Genomic DNA, 27,790 nt, shown 5'->3' on the forward strand with positions numbered 1-27,790 from the left:
TAATTAAGTTGCAGCTTCAAAGACTAAAATAGGCTTATACATGTGTTACCCGAATCAAGAAACTAGGCGTATGTTGCGGGTCACTACTTCACAGGAGAGCCATTTGAACATACTTTTTAATATTTTTTTATAAATCAAATCAAATTGATTTATATATCCCTTCGTACATCAAATCAAATCAAATCAAATCTTATTTGTCACATACACATGGTTAGCAGATGTTAATGCGAGTGTAGCGAAATGCTTGTGCTTCTAGTTCCGACAATGCAGTAATAACAAGTAATCTAACTAACAATTCCAAAACTACTGTCTTGTACACAGTGTAAGGGGATAAAGAATATGTACATAAGGATATATGAATGAGTGATGGTACAGAGCAGCATAGGCAAGATACAGTAGATGGTATCGGGTACAGTATGTACAAATGAGATGAGTATGTAAACAAAGTGGCATAGTATAGTATAAAGTGGCTAGTGATACATGTATTACATAAGGATACCGTCGATGATATAGAGTACAGTATATACGTATGCATATGAGATGAATAATGTAGGGTAAGTAACATTTATATAAGGTAGCATTGTTTAAAGTGGCTAGTGATATATTTACATCATTTCCCATCAATTCCCATTATTAAAGTGGCTGGAGTTGAGTCAGTGTCGGTGTGTTGGCAGCAGCCACTCAGTGTTAGTGGTGGCTGTTTAACAGTCTGATGGCCTTGAGATATCAGCTGAGAGACTGAAAAACAGCTTCTATCAGCTGATATCTCAAAGTGCTGTACAGAAACCCAGCCTAAAACCCCAAACAGCAAGCAATGCAGGTGCTTTTAATAAAAATGTTGTTTTTATAGGCACAGAAATGCCTTCTCAAACATGTGAACTTTATTGTGCCTTAATAACAAACTTGTATGCCATCTGTAAATACGAATACAATTGTTAAATTACGAGCCTAGTTGGTTAAGCAACAAAAAGTCAGTAACCTTCGCTCTAGCCATGATTGGCTGAGATAATGAGTGGGCTGGACATGTCTTGAGATGAGTTTGGATTGGTTTGTCATATAGCACGTTTCTGTGTGTATTAAAACTTAAAGGCTTGACGATGCAAGTATCCATTTCAATAGAACTTCACTGCCGCTGTTAACTTCTGCAGATACTTTAGCGCCGCCCTAAAAATTTGACACAAACCGATTCAAATTCGACACAAACCTTCAAATAGGTATGTAATGACACATTATATAAAGTCTTCATAGTGTTTTATTTACATTTTAGAGGTGATAAGCTGGACAGATCGGGTGAAAAAAGAAGTTTCCCCACACGGCTTATCTCCCCTTTTCCCTATCACGCAGTAGGTTTCGCTTCCCCACCTGTCATTTTAAAAAGACCCGACGGAGCTCATTGCCTTCTTCCATCATGCAGAGACGGGCAGCATTTCAAAAATGCTTTTTAACCTTTAACTAGGCAAGTCAGTTAAGAACAAATTATTTTTTACAATGACGGCCTACCCCGGCCAAACCCAGACGATGCTGGGCCAATTGTGCGCCACCCTATGGGACTCCCAATCATGCCCGGGTGTGATACAGCTTGGATTTGAACAAGGGACTGTAGTGATGCCTCTTGCACTGAGATGCGGTGCCTTAGACCGCTGCGTCACTCGGGAGCCCAACGTACAGCATGAAGGTCTCGCCTTTGATTTTTCTGGAAAGGGGAGAAATTGTGCTTTACCTCAACCCTTGCTCTCTTTACGTGGCACATGAATGCACCGCATGCACGTGACGAATAGGACCTGACCTATAGCATAACATAATTACATCCATAAATTGATTATAACAAACTCAACACGTGACAACAAAATAGATGCATATGACGTGACAAACTTGAAACGGGGGAATGTTTGGTTGCTCAGGAGGTAAAGGGGAAGTCATATGTGGAATAAATTTGACTCGTTGTGGAAAATACTGGAGATCAGGAAAAAGAAAGTAGCAAGTGCTGCAGCATAATATGTACAGTGGGGCATAAAAGTATTTAGTCAGCCACCAATTGTGCAAGTTCTCCCACTTAAAAAGATGAGGCCTGTAATTTTCATCATAGGTACACTTCAACTATGACAGACAAAATGAGAAAAAAAATCCAGAAAATCACATTGTAGGATTCTTAATGAATTTATTTGCAAATTATGGTGGAAAATAAGTATTTGGTCACCTACAAACAAGCAAGATTTCTGGCTCTCACAGACCTGTAACTTCAGTTGTTTATAGACCAAATTAAGTTGAGGTTTCCCCTCTCCTCACTTTTCTTAGACAATTAAGGCAAGAGCCTTTGCCGCATTGTTCTCAACACCAAATATGCTGGGTAACTTTCCTATTATGCACATAGCAACATTGTCTAGGAAAAGGCGCCAATTCAACACCACACTGACATTTCAGAACCGCGGACAGCGACTGCTATCCAACTTGGGAGAAAACGCATGTTATTAAATAATATAATTTGTATTGTATTAGTGTTGCACCATTGTTCTTGTGTAATATAACCATATACAATTCCAATAGCACATATCTTCGAGTGATGGACTGTGCCATCCCCACGGCCTCCACAATGGATTAGTCCACACAGGCAGATGAGAATCTGAACGGTTTCTTGTACACCATAAAAACATATATATTTTTTTGCTACTGCTCAAATAAAGAAAATCTCAGTCTAACAACAGCGTATCGACCAAAGAATTGACCAGTCGACTAAATGGGGTCAGCCCTAATGTATTTATAGTCTAATATAGGCTCATTTATTTGTGATCTGAGAAAATGTGAATGTGATCAAATTTGGTTGATATTCAAATTTCGGGTAGCTACCTTGGCCTTTTTAATCCAAAATTATTGACTGGAATAAATCAAATCAACACAATAGTGACGACATACTGTATGAATAACTTCAATTACAGATGCAAAGGACAACATGATGCAACACTGCATAAAGCAAGCTCATGGCCAGTTATTAGTTCTATTGTCCAATAGCATTGTTTGTCTCTTAGTCTGTGTAAATTCATATGAACAAGTACAAGGTTGCTGCAGTTTGACAGGGTTTTAATGTTTTCATCCTCCCTAAGGTCAGAAGTTTTACCAGGAGTTAAAAGACATATGACCTGACTAGAAATAAAAATCTGGTCCCATCATAGCTCATAGCATTTTTATTTTTATTTTTTACAGCTGATTAACTACTATGTCCTACCCTACTAGGGTCCGGAGTTGGTTAGGTTAGCACCCAACAGATCAGGAAAAACTCTGGGCCACAAGAAAACCAGTCCCCCATACCACTCTGGGACCTGAAATCACCCCATAAATGTTAAACATGCTAAAACATAACCTTTTTGATAGATCTACTCTCGACATCATACATTTATTTTGGTGATGGGTTTCCATAGTTTACATGGCTCAGTGCAGCCGGCAATTTCATGAATGTAACAGGCTGTTACAACAATTTCAGGTAAAAACTCAATAAAACAAGTCTCAAATAGTAGGAAATGTATATACACATTTCAGCTGTTTCAAAATCATTGCTTGGCTATTACCATTTATATTGTAGGAGTGTTGGGCTGAACGAGACAATTCTGTTCACACTGACCTGCTCTGAGGGGCACAACTGTCGGGTAAGTATCGTGGTAGAGGTGTAGCAAGTTCGCACAGTCAATGGTCCCAGCCTGATAGCAGATGCCCATAGACTTCTCCGTTGCGCTAACGCTAATTAGCATTGGCTTGCAAAATTACCTCCATCTTCCTTCACATTGGATATAAAAATGGTATCTACTATTTGTTCATCGAACTCTGGGGACATAAAGGGCCTCATTCCCAAAATACCCCTTTAAGAGCCCTGAGCCAGTAACGGAAAGTTGGCTGGTTCGAATCCCCAAGCTGAATAGGTGGGGGGAAAAAATGTGGTCGATATGTTCCTGTAAGTCACTCTGGTAATTATCACATCATAGCATATCCCATGGCTGCGGCAACAGGATTGTTTATCCCACCATCAGGCAGGCCAGAGAGATCATGTGAATTAAAAGGGTGACAGCCTCTTGTAAAACCACCTGTAATGAAATCATAGAACAGTGGTGATATGGAAGGTCATAACTAACCACATATCCTCGGCCTTATTATGGTTCAAAAAATAAATGCATGGAAGTAATCAATTGTATTTTTTTATACAATCACTTCCCAAAGCTAAAGATCAAAACACTATATAAACTCCCAATAACAAGCATATCACTGGGCAGAGACAGCCATGTCCTCTCAGCTAACATGTGCCTGTGAGTTCCATCTCAGAGGAGTTTCAGAATGCTGAGCCCTGTGAGAACCTGATGAGAGAAAAATGCAAAATGGCCACCGACTGCCATAGTCTTATTAACTGTCTGGGCCCTGTAGCTTATTTTTCCTTCCCTACCCTCTTGTGCTGAATGTACAGCCTGGATTCAAACCAGGGTGACACCTCTAGCACTGAGATGCAGTGCCTTAGACCGCTGTGACACTCGGGAGCCTTGAAAGAGAGAATGATAAAGAGGTGCTGACTGGAAGATCAGGACAATGATCTGTGGAGAAGGAAGGCAAGAGCAAGAGAGGAACTCTAGGCCCTGTTTGTAGCCAATAACAAAAGTAGGGGTTTTCCATCCCTTGTCAAGTGGTCACATGGTTAGGGGGAAAAAAGAAGCAGAAGAAAAGCTTTCATGTGTTGGATTCTAGCTTGAAATACACTTATTCATGTTACCATACTAGAACTTATTGAATACTTTACATGTGTAATTAATGTGTATATTGGGGTCAATGGAGGGTGGATAAGAGCTAGGTTTATGGAAAGTTACTGAGTGAGACAATGTGGGAGGCAGGAAGTTTACATTCTGTCAAATATGTTATAAATCGCTAACGGCTAACCAAAGTGGTAGACAAATGTGCACAGACAGGGGCAATCCCATGTTGCCTCTTCAGAAAGTTGAAGGAAAATATAAATCACTGATGCATTTTGCTCACGTCTTATGGTAATGTTGGGCACTAAGTTCAATACATTTATTAATGTTGTTGAATTCTGTTTTAATATCTGGATTCAGTGATTCCGTCTGCGTTCTACGCTTTGTGGATTTTATAGGGCCCTGTGTGTGTGTGTGATGCTGCCGAGTGGGATGGCGCTGACAGTGACACAGCCTTCGTCTGGGACAAAAGTTGGGGGGAGGGGCCCTCCACAGCCTACAAACTTTGACCTGGAAAGCTCCCTCAGTGGTGCAAGAGAAGGCTGCATACGCGTCCGAACATTCACATCAACTGAACAGTGTGCTTGAGGAACAGACAATTATCTGTCTCTGGGCATCCCTGTTTTCTGTCTAATAAATCTGATTCATAAGAGGAGAAAGGATCAGCTAATAGTTATCTTTGCCTATATCTAGCCGAGACCGCAATTAGTAGCTGAACAAACACCGCCCCAGACCTCCCTCCTACCCCGAGCTGGCCTCCATTTCAGGCTGCGCTGCCTGGTTGAGAGTGAAAACCTGTTTACAAAGGGAGGGGAGAGAGGGGCAGGAGAGTCGCTCAACGTGTCTTATTGTGAGTTGACATCACCAGGGCCCAGTTGGTCCACTAGCCCTGCAAGTGCCCAACCAAGCCCTGACTTTACACCCTGAAGAGGGCCGCAACACCGATTGATGGATTCCCTGCCCAGATCAGTCACTTGTCCATAGCCATCTGGCATCCTTTACATGCCTGAGATCAGGGCCATTTTTATCATCCACATCTGCCTGCCATCTTTCACACTCACTCGCTTTCTCCCAATTGCTCTTTTCAAAGCCGTGAAGAGGGAGAGAACGAGAGAGCCTCTCCCGACAAAGGGAACATTCACTTCTTCCTTAACCTCTTTGGTACAAGTGGGACGCACCTCGACAACAGCCAGTGAAATTGCAACAGAAATCCCATAATTACAATTCCTCAAACATACAAGTATTTTACACCATTTTAAAGATAAACGTCTTGTAAATCCAGCCATAGTGTTAGATTTCAAATTGGTGTGCTTTCGCCGTAAAGGAAAGGCCAGCCAAGGAAAGGGCTCACAAAGTCAGAAATAGCGATTAAATTAATCACTAACCTTTGATGATCTTCATCAGATGGCACTCACAGGACTTCATGTTACACAATAAATGTGTGTTTTGTTCGATAAAGTTAATCTATGTCCAAAAAACTCATTTGAAATTGGTGTGTTATCTTCAGAAATGCATGGTCTCAAACAAACATCCGGTGAAAGTGCAGAGAGCCACATCAAATAACAGAAATACTCATAAACATTGATAAAAGACAAGTGTTAAACATACGAATACAGATAAACTTCTCCTTAATGCTACCACTGTGTCAGATTTCAAAAAGGCTTTACAGCGAAAGCACACTTTGTGATTATGTCAAGTCAGCTTCTAGCCACAGAAACCCATAAAGCCATTTTCCAACCAAGGAGAGCATCATAAAAGTCAGAAATAGCATTAAAATGAATCACTTACCTTTGATGATCTTCATCTGTTGGCACTCCCAGGTTTGTTTTGTTCGATAAAGTTAATCTTTATGTCCAAATACCTCCGTTTTGTTGGTGCGTTTAGTTCAGAAATCCAAAAGGGCACAATGCGCACTCTCAAAACCAAGACGAAAAGTAAAAAAAGGTACAATAAAAGATAGTAGAAACATGTCAAACAATGTTTAAAATCAATCCTCTGGTTGTTTTTGTCATAAATAATCAATAATATTTCAACCGGACAAAAGCTTTGTCAATGGAAAAGGTAAACAAGAAATGCGCGCTCCCGATCACATGCTTGGTTCATGGATGGAAATTTCCACTGTCCTCTCATTGAACGCGGTGTATCTCCCTCATTGTTCAGAGTAAAAGCCTGAAACAATGCCTAAAGACTGGTCACATTTTGAGGAAGTCATAGAGATTGTGTACTGAGTCCTAAGTCTTTGTATGGTGGATAGGCTTTCAATGGAAAAACAGCCTTTCAAAATAATAGTACTTCCTGGTTGGATTTTCCTCTGGTTTTCGCCTGCCATATCAGTTCTGTTATACTCACAGACATTATTTTAACAGTTTTGGAAACTTTAGTGTTTTCTATCCAAATCTACTAAATATATGCATATCCTCGCTTATGGGACTGTGTAGCAGGCAGTTTAATTTGGGCACGCTTTTCACCCAAAATTCCGAATGCTGCCCCCTACACTAGTGAAGTTAAGGGGCTTTCCTCCATCTCTCTCTTACCCTCGGCTTCTCCCTCTCTCTTCTCAGGACACCTCAGGTGACAGACCTCGTTACAGGCAGGAATCAAGGTTTATAAAAAAAAAACATCAAATACCAGCATACGTTACCATTAATAACCAACATCCCTTCTGGATTGTATTCATACCCCTTAACTTATTCCACATTTTGTGTTACAGCCTGAAAACATTTTTTTTAAACACCCATCTAAACACAACACCCAAAAATAACAAAGTGAAAACGTGTTTAGACATTTTTAGACAAGCAGGATTCTCATATACATTAGTATTCACACTCCGTCAATCCATGTTCGAATCACCTTATGCAGTGATTACAGCAGTTTGTCTTTCTGTGTAAGTCTAAGAGTTTGCACACCTGGATTTTTATTTATTTCTTCAAGCTCTTTCAAGTTGGTTGTTGACCATTGCTAGACAGCCATTTTCTTGATTTGCCATAGCTTTAAGTCAAAAACGTAACTAGGTCACTCAGGAACATTCAACGTCGTCTTAGTAAGCAACTCCAGTGTATATTTGACCTTATGTTTTAGGTAATTGTCCTGCTGAAAAGTGAATTGGTCTCCCAGTGTCCCAAAGGTATTGATGTTCATGGTTAGGTACACATTGGAGCAACGATACGTACCGCATCGAGTATATGCAACGCAGGACACGCTAGATAAACTAGTAATATCATCAACAATGTGTAGTTAATAGTGATTATGATTGATTGATTGTTTTTTATAAGATAAGTTTAATGCTAGCTAGCAACTTACCTTGGCTTACTGCATTCGCGTAACAGGCAGGCTCCTTGTGGAGTGTAACGAGTGAGAGGCAGGTCGTTATTGCGTTGGACTAGTTAATTAAGATTGGATCCCCCGAGCTGACAAGGTGAAAATCTGTCGTTCTGCCCCTGAACGAGGCAGTTAACCCACCGTTCCTAGGCCATCATTGAAAATAAGAATGTGTTCTTAACTGACTTGCCTAGTTAAATAAAGATTAACTAAAAGGTGTAAAATATATATATATATATATATATATATATATATATATATATATATATATATATATACACACACACACACACACACATATACATATATATATATATATATATATGTATATATATACACACACATACAGTGCCTTGCAAAAGCATTCGGCCCCCTTGAACTTTGCGCCCCCTTAAGTTAATACTTTGTAGTGCCACCTTTTGCTGCGATTACAGCTGTAAGCCGCATGGGGTATGTCTCTATCAGTTTTGCACATCGAGAGACTGAAATTTTTTCCCATTCCTCCTTGCAAAACAGCTCGAGCTCAGTGAGCTGGATGGAGAGCATTTGTGAACAGCAGTTTTCAGTTCTTTCCACAGATTCTCGATTGGATTCAGGTCTGGACTTTGACTTGGCCATTTTAACACCTGGATATGTTTATTTTTGAACCATTCCATTGTAGATTTTGCTTTATGTTTTGGATCATTGTCTTGTTGGAAGACAAATCTCCGTCCCAGTCTCAAGTCTTTTGCAGACTCCATCAGGTTTTCTTCTAGAATGGTCCTGTATTTGGCTCCATCCATCTTCCCATCAATTTTAACCATCTTCCCTGTCCCTGCTGAAGAAAAGCAGGCCCAAACCATGATGCTGCCACCACCATGTTTGACAGTGGGGATGGTGTGTTCAGCTGTGTTGCTTTTACGCCAAACATAACATTTTGCATTGTTGCCAAAAAGTTCCATTTTGGTTTCATCTGACCAGAGCACCTTCTTCCACATGTTTGGTGTGTCTCCCAGGTGGCTTGTGGCAAACTTTAAATGACACTTTTTATGGATATCTTTAAGAAATGGCTTTCTTCTTGCCTCTCTTCCATAAAGGCCAGATTTGTGCAATATACAACTGATTGTTGTCCTATGGACAGAGTCTCCCACCTCAGCTGTAGATCTCTGCAATTCATCCAGAGTGATCATGGGCCTCTTGGCTGCATCTCTGATCAGTCTTCTCCTTGTATGAGCTGAAAGTTTAGAGGGATGGCCAGGTCTTGGTAGATTTGCAGTGGTCTGATACTCCTTCCATTTCAATATTATCGCTTGCACAGTGCTCCTTGGGATGTTTAAAGCTTGGGAAATCTTTTTGTATCCAAATCCGGCTTTAAACTTCTTCACAACAGTATCTCGGACCTGCCTGGTGTGTTCCTTGTTCTTCATGATGCTCTCTGCGCTTTTAACGGACCTCTGAGACTATCACAGTGCAGGTGCATTTATACGGAGACTTGATTACACACAGGTGGATTGTATTTATCATCATTAGTCATTTAGGTCAACATTGGATCATTCAGAGATCCTCACTGAATAACTTTGCACGCCCAATTTTTCAGTTTTTGATTTGTTAAAAAAGTTTGAAATATCCAATAAATGTCGTTCCACTTCATGATTGTGTCCCACTTGTTGTTGATTCTTCACAAAAAAATACAGTTTTATATCTTTATGTTTGAAGCCTGAAATGTGGCAAAAGGTCGCAAAGTTCAAGGGGGCCGAATACTTTCGCAAGGCACTGTATATATATATATATATATATATATATATATAAATAAATAAATAAAACATTTTAAAATCGGTCAAATCGGTGTGCAATAATACCGAGTTCCGATTGTTATGAAAACTTGAAATCGGCCCTAATTAATCGGCCATTTCGATTAATCGGTCGACCTCTAGTGCAGGTTCAAAGTTTGGTAACCGAATGACGGTTTGTGCCATCATTCTGTTACTAAACTTTGCAAGTAAATGTGTTTCTGTAACGTTTTCAGTGGAAATTCAGTCATCCTTGTGCATAGAGTTGGTTTATTTAACTTTGCAATCATTGGTTTAAAGTGAAAAATCTGAGCCAGCATCAATCTGTTATCGTGGAATTGCCCTAATGGGTGATAGTGAGAAAGGAGAGGGAGATGGGAGTGAGAGTGGTTTCCTTTGCTGTGGAAAGGGCAGTGGAGCAGGTATGATGGTCCTCTCCCTGTCATGTGATAGGCACTAGTTTAGTCAAGTGGTGTGTGTGTGTGTGTCAAAGCAGGAGCCAATTTTAGAACATGATGCAATGCTTCTCGCACGTACAGCGAAGTGTGTGTGTCTTTGGTGGAGTGTGCATACTAGTCTTTCAGCCAAGGAGAGGGTGAGAGTTCCCATTCCCTCGCTTCTATCTACTCGTGCGCCATTGCCCAAGTCCCTTCCACCTTTCCTACATTACACCCTGCTCTAGCACCCCAACTATAAAAGTAATAGACTGGCTTGTATTTGACTTCTGAAAGTCACCTCTTGTAACTAATGGAGGGGGAGAAATGTTATTTACTTGAGTGATTGTGCAACGTACCAACTGTTGGAAATTAGTAGTGCCTTCGGAAAATATTCACACCCCTGGACTTTTTCCTCATTGTGTTGTGTTACAGCATGAGATTTTGTGTCACTGGTCTACACACAATACCCATTAATGTTAGGTTTTTATTATTGTTTACTAATTCATGTATTGAGTCAATAAGTATTCAACCCTTTTGTTATGGCAAGCCTAATTAAGAATAGGAATACAAATGTGCCTAAGAAGTAATACAATACATTTCTTGGATTCAGTCAGGTTGCAATAATAGTGTTAAACATGATTTTTGAAATACTACCTCATCACTGTACCCCACACGTACAATTATCTGTAAGGTCCCTCAGTCGAGCAGTGAATTAACAGATTCTACCATAAAGATCAGGGAGGTTTTTCCAATGCCTCACAAATAAGGGCACCTATTGGTAGATGGGTCAATAACAAAAAAAAGCCTATGTGACTCACCACCTGGATTCGGTCTTATGTAGCAAAATGTGAAATGGTGTTTTTAGAGACTCAGAGCTACAATGGTACAAATGGTATGTCTTACACTGCATTTGAGGAACAATGGGAAAGTAATTCTGCTTTGAAAGTTGATCAACTTGTAAACTCACGAGAAAATTGGCTTTGAATGTTTTGGTATCTAGTGAAGAGCTCTTTGTCTACACCCATTCAGCATCGTTCACACCCTCTTAAGTTTTAGACCCACACATCTCGTTTCACTCTCGGAGCGCACACTTGATGCTCTGGCTGATGATTTGTTTACCTCTGGATGACATAAAAACAGCCTAACAAGCAGACATTTACTGACACCGGCCATTTTCCAACGGGTGTTGTACACACACGAGCCAGCCAGCTAACGTTAGCTAGTTAGACAACAATGAACAAAGTGCCAACAATGCCACAGTGCCGTGAGCTAACCAACCTGGTTCAATGTTAGCTAGCTAACATTAGGCTCTAACTAGAAAAGCAAACACCTCTGGGAAACGAATAATAACATCTGCTAGGGAGCCCGCCAGCTAATGTTAGCTAGCTAACAGTACACTTTAGCATAAGACATACACTACCGTTAAAAGTTTGGGGTCACTTAGAAATGTCCTTGTTTTCCAAAAAAACATACAGTTGAAGTATGAAGTTTAAATGTATTTGGCTAAGGTGTACGTAAACTCAGTTTTTCACAATTCCTGACATTTAATCCTAGTAAAAATTCCCTGTCTTAGGTCAGTTAGGATCACCATTTTTATTTTAGAAATGTGAAATGTCAGAATAATAGTAGAGTGATTTATTTCATATTTTATTTCTTTCATCACATTCCCAGTGGGTCAGAAGTTTACATGCACTCAATTAGTATTTGGTGCATTGCCTTTTAATTGTTTAACTTGGGTCAAACGTTTTGGGTTGCCTTCCACAAGCTTCCCAGAATAAGTTGGGTGAATTTTGTCCCATTCCTCCTGACAGAGCTGGTGTAACTGAGTCCGATTTGTAGGCCTCCTTGCTCGCACACACTTTTTCAGTTCTGCCCACAAACATTCTGTAGGATTGAGGTCAGTTAATATAATGTTTACATACTCTACATTACTCATCTCATGTCTATACTGTACTCTATATCATCTACTGCATCTTGCCATCTTTATGTAATACATGTATCACTAGCCACTTTAAACTATGCCACTATGTTTATATACCCTACATTACTCATCTCATGTATATACTGTACTCTATACCATCTACTGCATCTTGCCTATGCCGTTCTGTACCATCACTCATTCATATATCTTTATGTACATATTCTTTATCCTTTTACACTTGTGTGTATAAGGTAGTAGTTGTGGAATTGTTAGGTTAGATTACTCGTTGGTTATTACTGCATTGTTGGAACTAGAAGCACAAGCATTTCGCTACACTCGCATTAACATCTGCTAACCATGTGTATGTGACAAATACAATTCGATTTGATTTGAGGGCTTTGTGATGGTCACTCCAATACCTTGACTTTGTTGTCCTTAACCTCTCTTGGGTAGGGGGCAGTATTTTCACGTCCGGATGAAAAGCATGCCCCAAGTAAACTGCCTGTTACTCTGTCCCAGAAGCTAGGATATGCATAAAAAATGGTAGATATGGATAGAAAAAACGAAAGTTTCTAAAACTGTTAAAATAATTTCTGCGAGTATAACAGAACTGATATGGCAGGCGAAACCCCGAGAACAAACCATCCCCCCCCAAAAAAATAAAATTCAGCCTAGCACTATTTTCAATGGCTGTCACTTTTATTATAAGGCAAAGTTCTCACAGATTGCAGTTTCTAGGGCTTCCACTAGATGTCAGTCTTTAGAAAGAGTTTCAGACTTGTTTTTGGAAAAATGAGCCAGAAATTGTAGTTTTTCTAAGGGGCTCCCATTTTGGCAGTAGTGTTTCCAAGCGCGTGGAAGAGAGCGCGTTCTTTGGTATTATTCTCTGGTAAAGACAATAACGATTCTCAGTCTTAAATTGTATCGTTTATTTACGTATTAGGGTACCTAAGGTCTGATTATAAACGTTGTTTGACTTGTTTGGAAAAGTTTATTAATAACGTTTGGGATTCACTTTGTGTGAATTTTGATGGAGGGAAACTGGGTGCATTATTGACTGAAGCACGCCAGCTAAACTGAGTTTTTATGGATATAAAGGACATTATCAAACAAAATGACCATTTGTGATGTAACTGGGACCTTTTGTAGTGCCAACAGAAGATGATCAAAAGTAAGGCGTTTATTATATCACCATTTCTGACTTGTGTCGTACCTGCCTTGTTGAAATATGTTTTTCATGGTTTTGTACGCGGGGCGCTATCCTCAGATAATCACATTGTGTGCTTTCGCCGTAAAGCCTTTTTGAAATCTGACACAGCGGCTGGATTAACAAGAAATGAAGCTTTATTTTGATGTATTACACTTGTGATTTTTTGAAAGTTAAATATTTATAATTCTGTAGTTTGAATTTCACACTCAACAATTTCACCGGATGTTGGCCAGGTGGGACACTACCATCCCACCTGCCCATAAGAAGATAAATCATCCCCCGTTTGGTGAAGTTGAATTAGGCTGTGATTAGATGATAAATTAACAGGCACTGCAGTTAACTAGTGATTATGTGAAGATTTTTTTGTTTTATTATAATATAAGTTTAATGCTAGCTAGCAACTTACCTTGGCTCCTTGCTGCACTCGCTAAACAGGTGGTCAGTCTGCCACGCAGTATCCTCGTGGAATGCAATGTAATCGGCATCCAAAACTTGAAAAATCGGCCTAGTGCAAATCAATCCCAGAACAGCAAAGGACCTTGTGAAGATGCTGGAGGAAAAAGGTACAAAAGTATCTATAACCACAGTAAAACGAGTCCTATATCGACATAACCTGAAAGGCCGCTCAGCAAGGAAGAAGCCACTGCTCCAAAACCGCCATAAAAAAGCCAGACTACGGTTTGCAACTGCACATGGGGACAACTTTTTTTCCGTAATTTTTGGAAAAATGTCCTCTGGTCTGATGAAACAAAAATAGAACTGTTTGGCCATAATGACCATTGTTATGTTTGGAGGGGAAAGGGGAAGGTCAAAGAACACCATCCCAACCGTGAAGCACAGGGGTGGCAGCCTCATGTTGTAGGGGTGTATTGCAGCAGGAGGGACTGGAGTGCTTTACAAAATAGATGGCATCATGAGGAAAGAAAATGTCTCAAGACATCAGTGAGGAAGTTAAAGGTTGGTCGCAAATTGCTCTTTCAAATGGACAATGACCTCAAGCATACTTCCAAAGATTTGGCAAAATGGCTTAAGGACAACAAAGTCAAGGTATTGGAGTGGCCAACACAAAATCCTGACCTCAATCCTCTAGAAAATTTGTAGGCAGAACTAAAAAAGTGTGTGTGAGCAAGGAGGCCTACAAACCTGACTCAGTTACACCAGCTCTGTCAGGAGGAATGGGCCAAAATTCACGCAACTTATTGTGGGAAGCTTGTGGAAAGCTACCTGAAACGTTTGACCCAAGTTAAACAATTTGAAGGCAATGCTTTCAGGCTCTCCAGAGGGTTGTAGGCTCTCCAGAGGGTAGTGAGGTCTGCACAACGCATCACCAGGGGCAAACTACCTGCCCTCCAGGACACCTACACCACCCGATGTCACAGGAAGGACAAAAAGATCATCAAGGACAACAACCACCCAAGCCACTTCCTGTTCACCCCGCTATCGCCTAGAGGGCGAGGTCAGTACAGGTGCATTAAAGCTGGGACCGAGAGACTGAAAAACAGCTTCTGTCTCAAGGCCATCAGACTGTTAAACAGCCATCACTAACATTGAGTGGCTGCTGCCAACATACTGACTCAAATCTCTAGCCATTTCATTAATTAAAAATTGGATGTAATAAATGTATCACTAGTCACTTTAAACAATGCCACTTTATATAATGTTTACATACCCTACATTACTCATCTGGTTTATAGAAATGTTTGCAAAATGTATTAAAAGCACAGAAATACCTTTAGGTAAGTATTCAGACCCTTTGCTATGAGACTCAAAATAGAGCTCAGGTGCATCCCGTTTCCATTGATCATCCTTGAGATGTTTCTACAACTTGATTGGAGTCCACCAGGAAGGAATGTCTCGAGGCACAAATCTGGGGAAGGGTCCAAAAAAAATTCTGCAGAAGTGAAGGTCCCTAAGAACACAGTGGCCTCCATCAATATTAAAGGGAAGAGGTTTGTAACCACCAAAACTATTTCTAGAACTGGCCGCCCAGCCAAAGTGAGCTATCTGGGGATGGCCTTGGTCAGAGATGTGACCAAAAACCTGCTGGTCACTGACAGACCTCCAGAGTTCCTCCGTGGAGATGGGAGAACCTTCCAAAAGGACAACCATCTCTGCAGCACTCCACCACTCAGGCCTTTACGGTAGAGTGGCCAGACGGAAAGATGACCAGAGCAAAGTACAGAGATCCTTAATGAAATCCTGCTCCAGAGTGCTCAGGACCTCAGACTGGGGCGAAGGTTTACCTTCCAACAGGAAACAACCCTGAGCACACAGCCAACAATGCAGGAGTGGCTTCGGGACATGTCTCTGAATGTCCTTGTGGCCCAGCCAGAGTCCGGACTTGAAGTCGAACAAACATCTCCGGAGAGACCTGAAAATAGCTGTGCAGCAACGCTCCCCATCCAAACTGACAGAGCTTGAGAGAATCTGCAGAGAATAATGGGAGAAACTGCCCAAATACAGGTGTGCCAAGCTTGTAGCATCATACCCAAGAAGACTTGAGGCTGTAATCACTGCCAAAGCTGCTTCAACAAAGTACTGCGTAAAAGGTCTGAATTAGGGATGCACGATATATCGGAAGCTAGCCACAATAAGGATTAGGCACAATAGTGGAATTTGCGGTTTGCCTTCAAAATAAAAGTATGTCATTGACAGTGATGAAAATGAAAACAAATAGTAGAATTATTCCATACTTTTATTTTGAAGGCTAACCGCAAAGTCCCACTATTGAGTCTAATCCTTATTGTGGCTAGCTTCACATAGATGTGTCCAACCACCATCAATCAAATAAGAACTGTCTTATACATTTTTGTTATTTTAGATGACACCGGGCTATATAGTTAGCTAGCTAACTATAGTTCCTGAAACAGATGTCGTTTTGCTATGTTTTTGGGGAAGAACTACATTTTTTTGCATTCATAAGCAAGCTGGCTTTTTGACCACCACTGTAGGTGCGCGAGACAACTTCACCAACATCATAGCATACGTATCGATGAATCGTTGCGACATGAAATACGAGTGATTGTGTAATAACTACGTAAGAAATTTGAGCGAGTTAAATTATTATTTGACGTGCAGTCATTCAGGTCCTGATTTGTCAACATTCTTATTTGACATGCCAAATAGTGTTATTTGACACGTCAAAGACCTAATCAGCGTTCCATAGAAATCCTGGTTGAGAATGAAATGACTGAACAAATATACAACAAAACAGCACAGCAAGTAAGTGAAAGAATTAGGTTTTTATTATGTTTTACTGGTAATGGGGACAAACGTAAATGCCCCAAAAATAACTTTTTGGTCAGTGTGGTGTGTAAACTACACTGCTCAAAAAAATAAAGGGAACACTAAAATAACACATCCTAGATCTGAATGAATTAAATATTCTTAATAAATACTTTTTTCTTTACATAGTTGAATGTGCTGACAACAAAATCACAACAATTATCAATGGAAATCAAATTTATCAACCCATGGAGGTCTGGATTTGGAGTCACACTCAAAATTAAAGTGGAAAACCACACTACGGGCTGATCCAACTTTGATGTAATGTCCTTAAAACAAGTAAAAATGAGGCTCAGTAGTGTGTGTGGCCTCCACGTGCCTGTATGACCTCCTTACAACGCCTGGGAATGCTCCTGATGAGGTGGCGGATGGTCTCCTGAGGGATCTCCTCCCAGACCTGAACTAAAGCATCCGCCAAGTCCTGGACAGTCTGTGGTGCAACGTGGCGTTGGTGGATGGAGCGAGACATGATGTCCCAGATGTGCTCAATTGGATTCAGGTCTGGGGAACGGGCGGGCCAGTCCATAGCATCAATGCCTTCCTCTTGCAGGAACTGCTGACACACTCCAGCCACATGAGGTCTAGCATTGTCTTGCATTAGGAGGAACCCAGGGCCAACCGCACCAGCATATGGTCTCACAAGGGGTCTGAGGATCTCATCTCGGTACCTAATGGCAGTCAGACTACCTCTGGCGAGCACATGGAGGGCTGTGCGGCCCCCCAAAGAAATGCCACCCCACACCATGACTGACCCACCGCCAAACCGGTCATGCTGGAGGATGTTGCAGGCAGCAGAACGTTCTCCACGGCATCTCCAGACTGTCACATGTGCTCAGTGTGAACCTGCTTTCATCTGTGAAGAGCACAGGGCTCCAATGGCGAATATACCAATCTTGGTGTTCTCTGGCAAATGCCAAACGTCCTGCACGGTGTTGGGCTGTAAGCACAACCCCCACCTGTGGACGTCGGGCCCTCATACCACCCTCATGGAGTCTGTTTCTGACCGTTTGAGCAGACACATGCACATTTGTGGCCTACTGGAGGTCATTTTGCAGGGCTCTGGCAGTGCTCCTCCTTGCACAAAGGCGGAGGTAGCGGTCCTGCTGCTGGGTTGTTGCCCCCCTACGACCTCCTCCACATCTCCTGATGTACTGGCCTGTCTCCTGGTAGAGCCTCCATGCTCTGGACACTACGCTGACAGACACAGCAAACCTTCTTGCCACAGCTCGCATTGATGTGCCATCCTGGATGAGCTGCACTACCTGAGCCACTTGTGTGGGTTGTAGACTCCGTCTCATGCTACCACTAGAGTGAAAGCACCGCCAGCATTCAAAAGTGACCAAAACATCAGCCAGGAAGCATAGGAACTGAGAAGTGGCCTGTTCACCACCTGCAGAACCACTCCTTTATTGGGGGTGTCTTGCTAATTGTCTATAATTTCCACCTGTTGTCTATTCCATTTGCACAACAGCATGTGAAATTTATTGTCAATCAGTGTTGCTTCCTAAGTGGACAGTTTGATTTCACAGAAGTGTGATTGACTTGGAGTTACATTGTGTTGTTTAAGTGTTCCCTTTAATTTTTTGAGCAGTGTATATTTATCTAGGCAAGTCAGTTAAAAACAAATTCTTATTTACAATGGACGGCCTACCCCGGCCAAACCTGGACAACGCTGGGCCAATTGTGTGCCGCCCTATCACGGCCTGATGTAATACTGCCTGGATTCGACGCCTCTTGCACTGCACATGCAGTGCCTTACACTTCTGCGTCCATGTGTTAACATGTTAACATATTTAACTGTACTAGAATGCTTAAAAGGCCGACAAAGAAAATGTATATAACACCAGCGTGTCGGAGGGAACACTGGCGACCGTTGTCAGCTTGCAGGCACCCGGCCTGCCACAAGGAGTCGCTAGAGCGCAATGGGGAAAGGAAATCCTGGCCAGCAGCTCCCAGTCAAGGCCGGCTGTGACACAGCCTGCGATCGAACCCGGGGCTGTAGTGACACCTCAAGCACGGCGATGCAGTGCTTTAGACCGCTGCGTCACTCGGGAGGCCCCGCTATAGTTAATTCTTACATGTTCTGTTTGAGCTGCTTTTAAAAGCAACAGTCGAATTAAAAACATTTCCATAATAGCAAGCTATAACTGATGGTTTGGTTAGCTAAACTAGCAAGTCTGTGTGTTTGGTTAGCAAGGCAACTACTGTAGCTATTGAGTAACTTGCTAGCAACTTCAGTCGATGTTGAAAACATTTATACCTGCAAATTAACACATTCCTAGCAGCAAATGTGTTCAATTATAGCAACGGAATAAAAGGGATAATCAACTCGGGGCTCTATGCGTTCTCTGGAAAAAAATGCAACCGTCCACGTCGTTTATCATTTTCCAAAAAACGCATAGCCTCTTGTTGATTACCCCTTACATATCACATGGCGCTGTACTTCCTTTAAAGTTAGACACCTTGGGTCATTTAAAAACACATACATATAGACTTAATGAAGTTAACACAATATGTATTAACAATTAAGGAATTTTCCCTAAAACAAAAACAAATTGAAAACCAGTTTAAACCATACGTTAATTGTTTTTTTAAACATTTTAAAAACAATACAAATACATTAAGTTTCAAGCAGTCCAGCAATGCAATTACATTGACAATTACAGGGCTGTGAATAGTTAGTTTAGCTTGTCTACCAAGATGCATGACAAAGTTAAATGCTTTGTGAAGCCTCAATTTAATATGATTTATAAAGCCTTTATTAAGCAGCGTTAGTGCCACACTTTATAAAGTACAGGCTTATGTCGTATTTGACAGTGGGTTGTCACATTTGACAGTGGTTGTTATATCAGTTATGCCACCTTTATGAACACTTTAAAGCATGACATATGGTAATAGATGTGATTTGTGTAGTGTTTATAAAGGCTTTATGAAGCATTTACAAGCTGCACATCATTTAAAGAATGGTCACTTCCAATTCTTCTATCAAATGTGTCACACATTTGGAAATCAACTAAATGTATTTAACTTATTAGAAAATGTATTAAACTGAATGCATCAGCATTTTGTATTCTCTGAAAAGGCAATGACAAGGAATGCCTGTCTGTGTGTGTGTGCAGTGTCAGAGCGCATACACTACCGTTCAAAAGTTTGGGGTCACTTAGAAATGTCCTTGTTTTTTAAATAATATTTTTTTGGTCCATTAAAATAACATCAAATTGATCAGAAATACAGTATAGACATTAATGTTGTAAATGACTACTGTAGCTGGAAACAGATTTTTTTATGGAGTATCTACTTAGGCATACAGAGGCCCATTATCAGAAACCATCACTCCTGTGTTCCAATGGCAAGTTTTTAGCTAATCCAAGTTTATAATTTTAAAAGGCTAATTGATCATTAGAAAACCCTTTTGCAATTATGTTAGCACAGCTGAACTCTGTCGTGCAGATTAAAGAAGCAATAAAACTGGCCTTCTTTAGACTAGTTGAGTATCTGGAGCATCAGCATTTATGGGTTCGATTACAGGCTCAAAATGGCCAGAAACAAATAACTTTCTTCTGAAACTAGTCAGTCTATTCTTGTTCTGAGAAATTGAGGCTATTCCATGCAAGAAATTGCCAAGAAACTGAAGATCTTGTACAACGCTGTGTTCTACTCCCTTCACAGAACAGCACAAACTGCAAAGCAGTGTATTTATAAATCAACATGCAGTAAAAAATATTCAAAAATCAAGCTAGAGGAGAGCTACAAAGTTGCGCAGTGCATTGCTTAACATGGAAAACCATTTACTAAAATGGGGAATATATCAAGGAGGCTTTCCTCAGTAGTTCGCAAGTCTTTATTTGATGGATTGCCTGACAAAGACAATCGCCTCAAAGATTTGAAAAAAAATACATGCTTGTGTCTACCAGAACTGTTGAATGGTGTGTTACCGAGATGGTTGAGGAGCAGAAAACTAAAAGACGCACCTGTTTTTAGTGTGGCTCTTGAGAATGTGGATGTGAATGACATTCCCACGTCTGGCAGTTGTTGCAAGAGCTGCTTTGCCTAAAACCCATGCATGGTACTACAAAAGGGGAAGATGTATCAAAAGCGTTCACAGATCATTTTGAGGAGAGAGGTGTCAAAATTAAAAACATATTCGCTATTACAACTGATGATGCCCCTGCTATGGTGGGGAAACATAAAGGATTCACAAAGCTGATTGAAGATAAGATTGGCCAACCCGTGCTTAAATGTCACTATCATCCACCAAGAGAATCTGGGTTCCAAGTTCAAACCCTTGGTGCTAGCTGTTTAGTGAGCTTTGGAATTCTTCCATATGTGGGCATTTAGATATTCAGTAGACACAATTAGTTGTAATGCACATATGAAAATCATAACTGGCAGGCAGATCGTGAGACATGTTAAGATATATTGTAAATTGGCACTCCACACAAAAAAGGTTGCTGACCCCTGGTCTAGGCCTATGTGCTAGCTAACAAGGTAGAACAGTTTAATTTATGAACACACACACATGCTTACTTCTCCGAATGCCAATTCCTTATATAAATGCTTATTTTTATGCTCATTGCACATTTATAAAACACAGACAAGACAGCTAGCACATAACAGTCTGTAGCTAAAATACTGCTAGTGGCACGTGGTGCCACGCGTGACAGAAACTGAGCATTCATTTTCCAGAAACAAACGTTAATTGATACTCCTGGTCTGCTCGCTGTCAATTGAGTCATAAAAAGGGTATAGTTAGAAAGGTTATGTTCTCCTCTACTACAGTAAAATAATGTCCCAATGTGTTTCGGTGTCCATATGACTGATTCTGTTGGACAAACCCTGAAATACAAATACCCAATTGAAACTGCTTGCTGTCAGAGAGGAAAAAGTGATCTTTCATCTGTGTTGTTGTGAGTGGCAGGGGCTTGGTGTATGAGTGTGAAGGTGCACACAGCACAGAAGGAGCGAAGGAGACGAGACCAAAAAGACCAAATGAGAACAAGCGGACAAATGCTCAAAAAATATATAATAAAAATAATATTTCATTCTTGCGATCCAGGCTTTTGGAATTTCATGCTAAAACATAAATCAAATTACTTTGATATTTCGCCAAGCCCTATCATACACACACAGACCCGTACATGAACTGATTCAAATACAGACACACACACAGATCCATCACACATACAGATAAGAGAGGGGATGACAGCAAGGGAGTGTGCTGTAAGATTTGTATTGGCACACACTGCACCTTTCACCATCAGCTCTGCCCCTCACCTCTCTCCTCTTACACTCTCTCTCCTCTCCCAGCAAATGCATCATCTCTTTCCAATTATATAGTCGGCCTGTTGTCTGTCTGAGAACTTTGAATTGTACATGAGGCCAGCCTAGTCTCTCTCCTTATTTTATAATTATAAAAACATTCCCTACATGCTCCAGTCAATGAATGAAAAATCAAAGGGGAGTAGGCATGAACAACAATCCCTCTATTATGGAGATCGTTACAAAAGCCATCTGTGCAAAAGCATCATTCGTCTGAATTGATTGGGTAGGAAATCTCTTTTCCATACAGTTATCATTATCTCTGTCACCTTCATTCATCCTGTTACTTTTACCACAGAAAGACAGGCAAACGGACAGCTCTGGAGAATTCCTGCTAGCATGAGGTGAAATGACCTACAGGAAAAGTGACATCCAGGCAGAGCGCAAGTTCTTCTATATTTAACATCATAACCTTATCTAAATCGTCAAGTTGGCATAGGTAACAAATGAAATTGGATGAAAATGCCAAGCAATTAGGCCTGGACCTTCATACATTCACATATGCCAACTGAACCTATCAGATGTATCAGGAAATGACCAAAGAAAACATGTGGGCTACCAATGTATGAGATATAATCATTTATATAAAATACTATTTTTTGTGTGTTCTTTACCATTCTTTCAGAAATACTTAAGGGTCTAAAAAAGGCCACTTACTTCTCTGGCAGTGGTTCTGAGTCCAGCAGCGCTCTCCAAAGTGTCCATTGATGGTAGTCTGAGGACAGGTGGTCTTCCCATAGGCCGTGCCTGGGCACACATCCCCACACTCCCGGTCATTCTTATTGGCCACGATGTAATTGTCCTCCACTGTGTCCAGGATCTTGGACCAGTCCAGGGTGGAGAGGTAGCAGAGGTCCGGGTTCTTCTCCACCCTCACGGCTCCCCGGGTGATGTTCATGAGGCTCTGGAGCCCCAGCTCCTTAAGGTCCACCATCTCAAACAGAACCAGGGCGTAGTTGAAGAACAGGTTGTTGCCTCGGATCACCGTCAGGTTGGGGAACAGATTGCTGAGGGACTCTAGACCATAGACCCTAAATAGGAGGAGGAAGTCGGTGACAACGGTCAGCTTGGGGTAGCTGAGGCCCCTGAAGTCCTCGGGCTTGGCCTTGAACATGAGGAGGATCTTCAAGTGGCCCTCAATTACTGTGCAGTTCTCTAATAACTGCAGGTTGGTCACGTTGTTACGGATATCCTTACTCTGACAGACTGGGGGAAATAGAGCAGGATAAAAAGAGAAGAGAAGACACGTCAGTAGCTGCATAGTAGTAGTGCATTGTATTACTTAGTAATTTCCAGGAACATTCAAACATTCAGCTGATTCAAGACAGAAATGTAAATAAATTGACATAACATTGGGTTAGGGTTGGTTTATCAACAGGATGAGTGTAAAATTGTGTGCTAAAAAAACAAAAGAGGTAGATAAAACACTAATACATTACACACAAGGAATCTGAGCAATTCATAAAACTGCTGCATCCTCTAAGCTACTACTGCACGGCACCGCAACACCACACAAGCTGAGGGCCAGTCAACCCATTTACCTGTGACTATATTCATGATTATGGTTGCAAAGGGTCGGAAACCTTCCGGTAAATTTCCATGTGAAGTTAAGCCTGGGAATTTGGGGAATGTTGCTTAAATTCATCAAAAAAGTTAGCATATAACAGTGATCTTTTTTTGTGGGATACGCAATTCTAGGTCTTGTGGCATATTTTGGTTAAACTATCTGCCTGCACAGTGGATTCTTCCATCACATGTGCAGTGCACTCACTATTCCATCACATGTAAAGCTGATTCTCAAGCTCTTGCACACTGTCTGAGTCAAGGACCACATGCTTTCTGGTATGTTTTGATTACAATACTGGGTGGGGTGAATATATTTTATATGACATACATGTTTTTTTGTTAACTAGTAAATAGTAGCCTACAGCAAAGTGTGCTTAAATCATTTCTAACTTGTTAAACATTTCTGCTAGTTAGTTTGTATGGGTTTCAGCTTGCTTGAACCTGCTAACTGAGTGTTAACTTCTCTAGGGTAGGGTGCAGCATTTGGAATTTTGGATGAAAAGCGTGCCCAAATTAAACTGCCTTCTACTCAGGCCCAGAAGATAGGATATGCATATAATTGGTATATTTGGATAGAAAACACTGAAGTTTCCAAAACTGTTAAAATAGTGTCTGTGAGTATAACAGAACTGATTTGGCAGGCGGAAACCTGAGAAAAATCCATTCAGGAAGAAGGATTTTTGTTGTTGTAGTTTTCTATTCAATACCATTACAGTATCCATTGACTTAGGACTCAAATTGCTGTTCCTATGCCTTCCACTAGATGTCAACAGTCTTTAGAAATTGTTTCAGGCTGTTGGTTACTGTTTGTAATGATTTGTCTGCAGGGCTATGTTCTCAAACAATCGTACGGTATGCTTAAGCCGTAAAGCATTTTTTAAATCTGACACAGTGGTTGGATTCACAAGAAGTTGATTTTTAAACCTATGTAGAATAGTTGTATCTTTTCTGAATTTTTATAATGAGTATTTCTGTATTTGAATTTGGCACTCTGCAATCTCACTGGATGTTGGCCAGGTGGGACGCTAGCGTCCCACATACCCTAGAGAGGATAATTCACCTGTTTCCATACATGTTTCATTTTAAAACATTTATCTTACAAAGGAGTTGTTTACTCTAAGTGATTAACAATTTAGCTGTACACGGAATTGTATTTGGGATTTTTTTACAAATTTTTTTCTTATCTTTACAGGAAAATGCCACGGGCACTATCTGATGTGTGGAAACATTTCACAGCAGCTAATGTAGAAGGAAAAGCTGTGTACATTTGCAGATACTGTGCCAAATCATATGTGAAAAATGCAACAAAGATGCAACAAAGATTATCTGTCCAATTGCATAAAGTTCCTTCAGTGCTCACAACAAGCAACCTCTGACAAAAGTCGCTCTACTTCTATTCAAGGTGAAAATTATGAATCAGAGACCTAATCGATAGCAACAGCTCATGGTCCTCCTGGAATCAGAAGTGCTTTTGACTCAATGGAGGACTGTAGTCAGCGAAATGCGGATGAATGTCTTACTCGAGCTGTATATGAAACTGGTTCACCTCTGATGCTCACAGGCAATGTGCATTGGAAGAGATTTCTGAATGTTCTTTACCCAGCATACACCCTTCCAACCAGACATGCTTGATCTACTAATTTGCTGGATGTTCAGAGTTCAGCATTCAAGTGAAGGTCAAGCAAATCATAGAGAAAGCAGACTGTATTGCAATCATCTCTGACGGGTGGTGGAATGTTAGTGGGCAAGGAATAACTAACTACATCATCTCTACCCCTCAACCAGTATTCGGCAAGAGCACAGACACAAGGGACAACAGACACACCGGTCTCTACAGGCAGTCATCAATGACCTTGGACCACAGAAGGTATTTGCACTGGTGACAGACAATGCAGCAAACATGAAGGCTGCTTGGTCTAAAAATGGAGGAATCCTACCATCACATCACACCCATTGGCTGTGCTGCTCAGGCATTGAATCTGCTCCTCAAGGACATCATGGCAAATTTACATAATTGAAAACAATGGCAACACTACAAGAGAGTCAAGGAAATGGGTAGGTATGTGACGAGTCATAAATTTATAGCAGCAATCTATATCACCGAGCAAAGTGAGAAAAATAAGAGCACAACATTGAAGCTGCCCAGCAACACCCGTTGGGGTGGTGTTGTCATCATGTTTGACAGTCTCCTGGAGGGGAATGAGTCTCTGCAAGAAATGGCCATATCAGTCTGCTGATATGGACAGCCACATCAAGAGGTTCCTCTTGGTTGATGTATTTTGGGAGAGAGTGGTAAGCAGCCTGAAACCTATAGCAGTAGCCATTGCACGGATTGAAGAAGACAATGCCATCCTGTCTGATGTTCAGACTCTGCTTGCAGATGTAAGAGAAGAAATCCGTACTGCCCTGCCCACTTCACTACTGCTGCAAGCAGAGAAAACGCTTTTCGATGTATTTCAGAACTGCAGTTAAGACTTTTGCCTGAAGCCCATACACACCGCAGCGTACGTGTTGGACCCCAAGTATGTTGGCAAGCGCATCTTATCTGGTGCAGAGATCAACAAGGCCTATGGTGAGGCCTCCCGGGTGGCGCAGTGGTTAAGAGTACTGCAGCGCCAGCTGTGCCATCAGAGTCCCTGGGTTCGCGCCCAGGCTCTGTCGTAACCGGCCGCGACCGAGAGGTCCGTGGGGCGACGCACAATTGGCCTAGCGTCGTCCGGGTTAGGGAGGGCTTGGTCGGTAGGGGTGTCCTTGTCTCATCGCGCACCAGCGACTCCTGTGGCGGGCTGGGCGCAGTGCGCGCTAGCCAAGGTGGCCAGGTGCACGGTGTTTCCTCCAACACATTGGTGTGGCTGGCTTCCGGGTTGGATGCGCGCTGTGTTAAGAAGCAGTGCGGCTTGGTTGGGTTGTGTATTGGAGGACGCATGACTTTCAGCCTTCGTCTCTCCCGAGCCCGTACGGGAGTTGTAGCGATGAGACAAGATAGTAGCTTGGATTGGATACCACGAAATTGGGGAGAAAAGGGGGTAAAAAAAACAAGGCCTGACAGATTTCCACCATTGCTCGTGTTTCTTGGCCCAAGCTAGTCTCTTCTTATTGGTGTCCTTTAGTAGTGGTTTCTTTGCAACAATTTGACCATGCCTGATTCCAGCAGTCTCCTCTGAACAGTTGATTCTGTTGGATTCAGTCATCAAAACGCGGAACTTTTTTCCAAATTAACTCCATAATATCGACTGAAACATGGCAAACGTTGTTTAGAATCAGTCCGCAAGGTGTTTTTCACATATCTCTTCGATGATATATCGTTGGTGGAAGTCTGGTTTCTCTATCAAATGGAAAAATACTTGCACCTGGCGTTTGCGCACCAATTTCGACGCAGGACACCAGGCGGACACCAGGCAAATGTAGTCTCTTATGGTCAATCTTCCAATGATATGCCTACAAATACGTCACAATGCTGCCGACACCTTGGGGAAACGGCAGAAAGTGTAAGCTCATTCCTGTCGCATTCACAGACATATAAGGAGACAATGGAAAACAGCGCCTCAGAAATTTTGCTCACTTCCTGTTTGAAGTTTCATCTTGGTTTCGCCTGTAGCATCAGTTCTGGGGCACTCACAAGACAATATCTTTGCAGATTTGGAAACGTCAGAGTGTTTTCTTTCCAAAGCTGTCAATTATATGCATAGTCAAGCATCTTTTCGTGACAAAGTATTGCGCTTAAAACGGTAACGTTTTTTTATCCAATAATGATTTGATAAGTTCATTAGAGTTACCAGCCTCAAAAATTGCATCCCAGATAAATACTTCAGAGTTTAATTTTTCCATTTTCCATAGCGCCTTCATAGTTACAAGAAGTTTAACTCCGAGATTTGTGGATATAAATATGCACATTATCGAACAAAACATAAATGTATTGTGTAACATGATGTCCTATGAGTGTCATATGATGAAGATTATCAAAGGTTAGTGATTAATTTGATCTCCATTTCTGCTTTTGTGACTATCTTTGGCTGGGAAAAATGGCTGTGTTTTTTTGGATTTGGTGGTGATCTAACATAAATATATGTTGTGTCTTCGCTGTAAAACGTTTTAAAAATCAGACATGAAGGGTAGATTAACAAGTTGTCCACCTTTCATTTGCTGTATTGGACTTGTTAATGTGTGAAAGTGAAATATTTCAAAAAAAATACCATGTCACAAAACAACTGATTGGCTCAATGCATTAATTCCACAAATTAACT

At 41.2% G+C, this 27,790-nt stretch overlaps 1 protein-coding gene across 4 annotated transcripts in view; it reads right to left on the reverse strand.

Moving 5' to 3' along the window:
• Window positions 1-27,790, reverse strand: part of LOC100272218 (insulin receptor 2) — a 128,756-nt gene that overhangs the window by 58,255 nt on the left and 42,711 nt on the right. For all 4 annotated transcript variants that reach the window (XM_090232149.1, XM_090232147.1, XM_021599800.3 and 1 more), the window contains exon 2: window positions 22,638-23,186. In XM_090232149.1, coding sequence (XP_090088275.1) covers window positions 22,638-23,094 — 457 coding nt within the window. In that variant the 5' untranslated portion in view covers window positions 23,095-23,186. The remainder of the gene's footprint in view (window positions 1-22,637; window positions 23,187-27,790) is intronic.

Source organism: Oncorhynchus mykiss, chromosome 4, assembly GCF_057628025.1.
Source record: "Oncorhynchus mykiss isolate SJ-2025 chromosome 4, ASM5762802v1, whole genome shotgun sequence".
Lineage (NCBI taxonomy): Eukaryota > Metazoa > Chordata > Actinopteri > Salmoniformes > Salmonidae > Oncorhynchus > Oncorhynchus mykiss.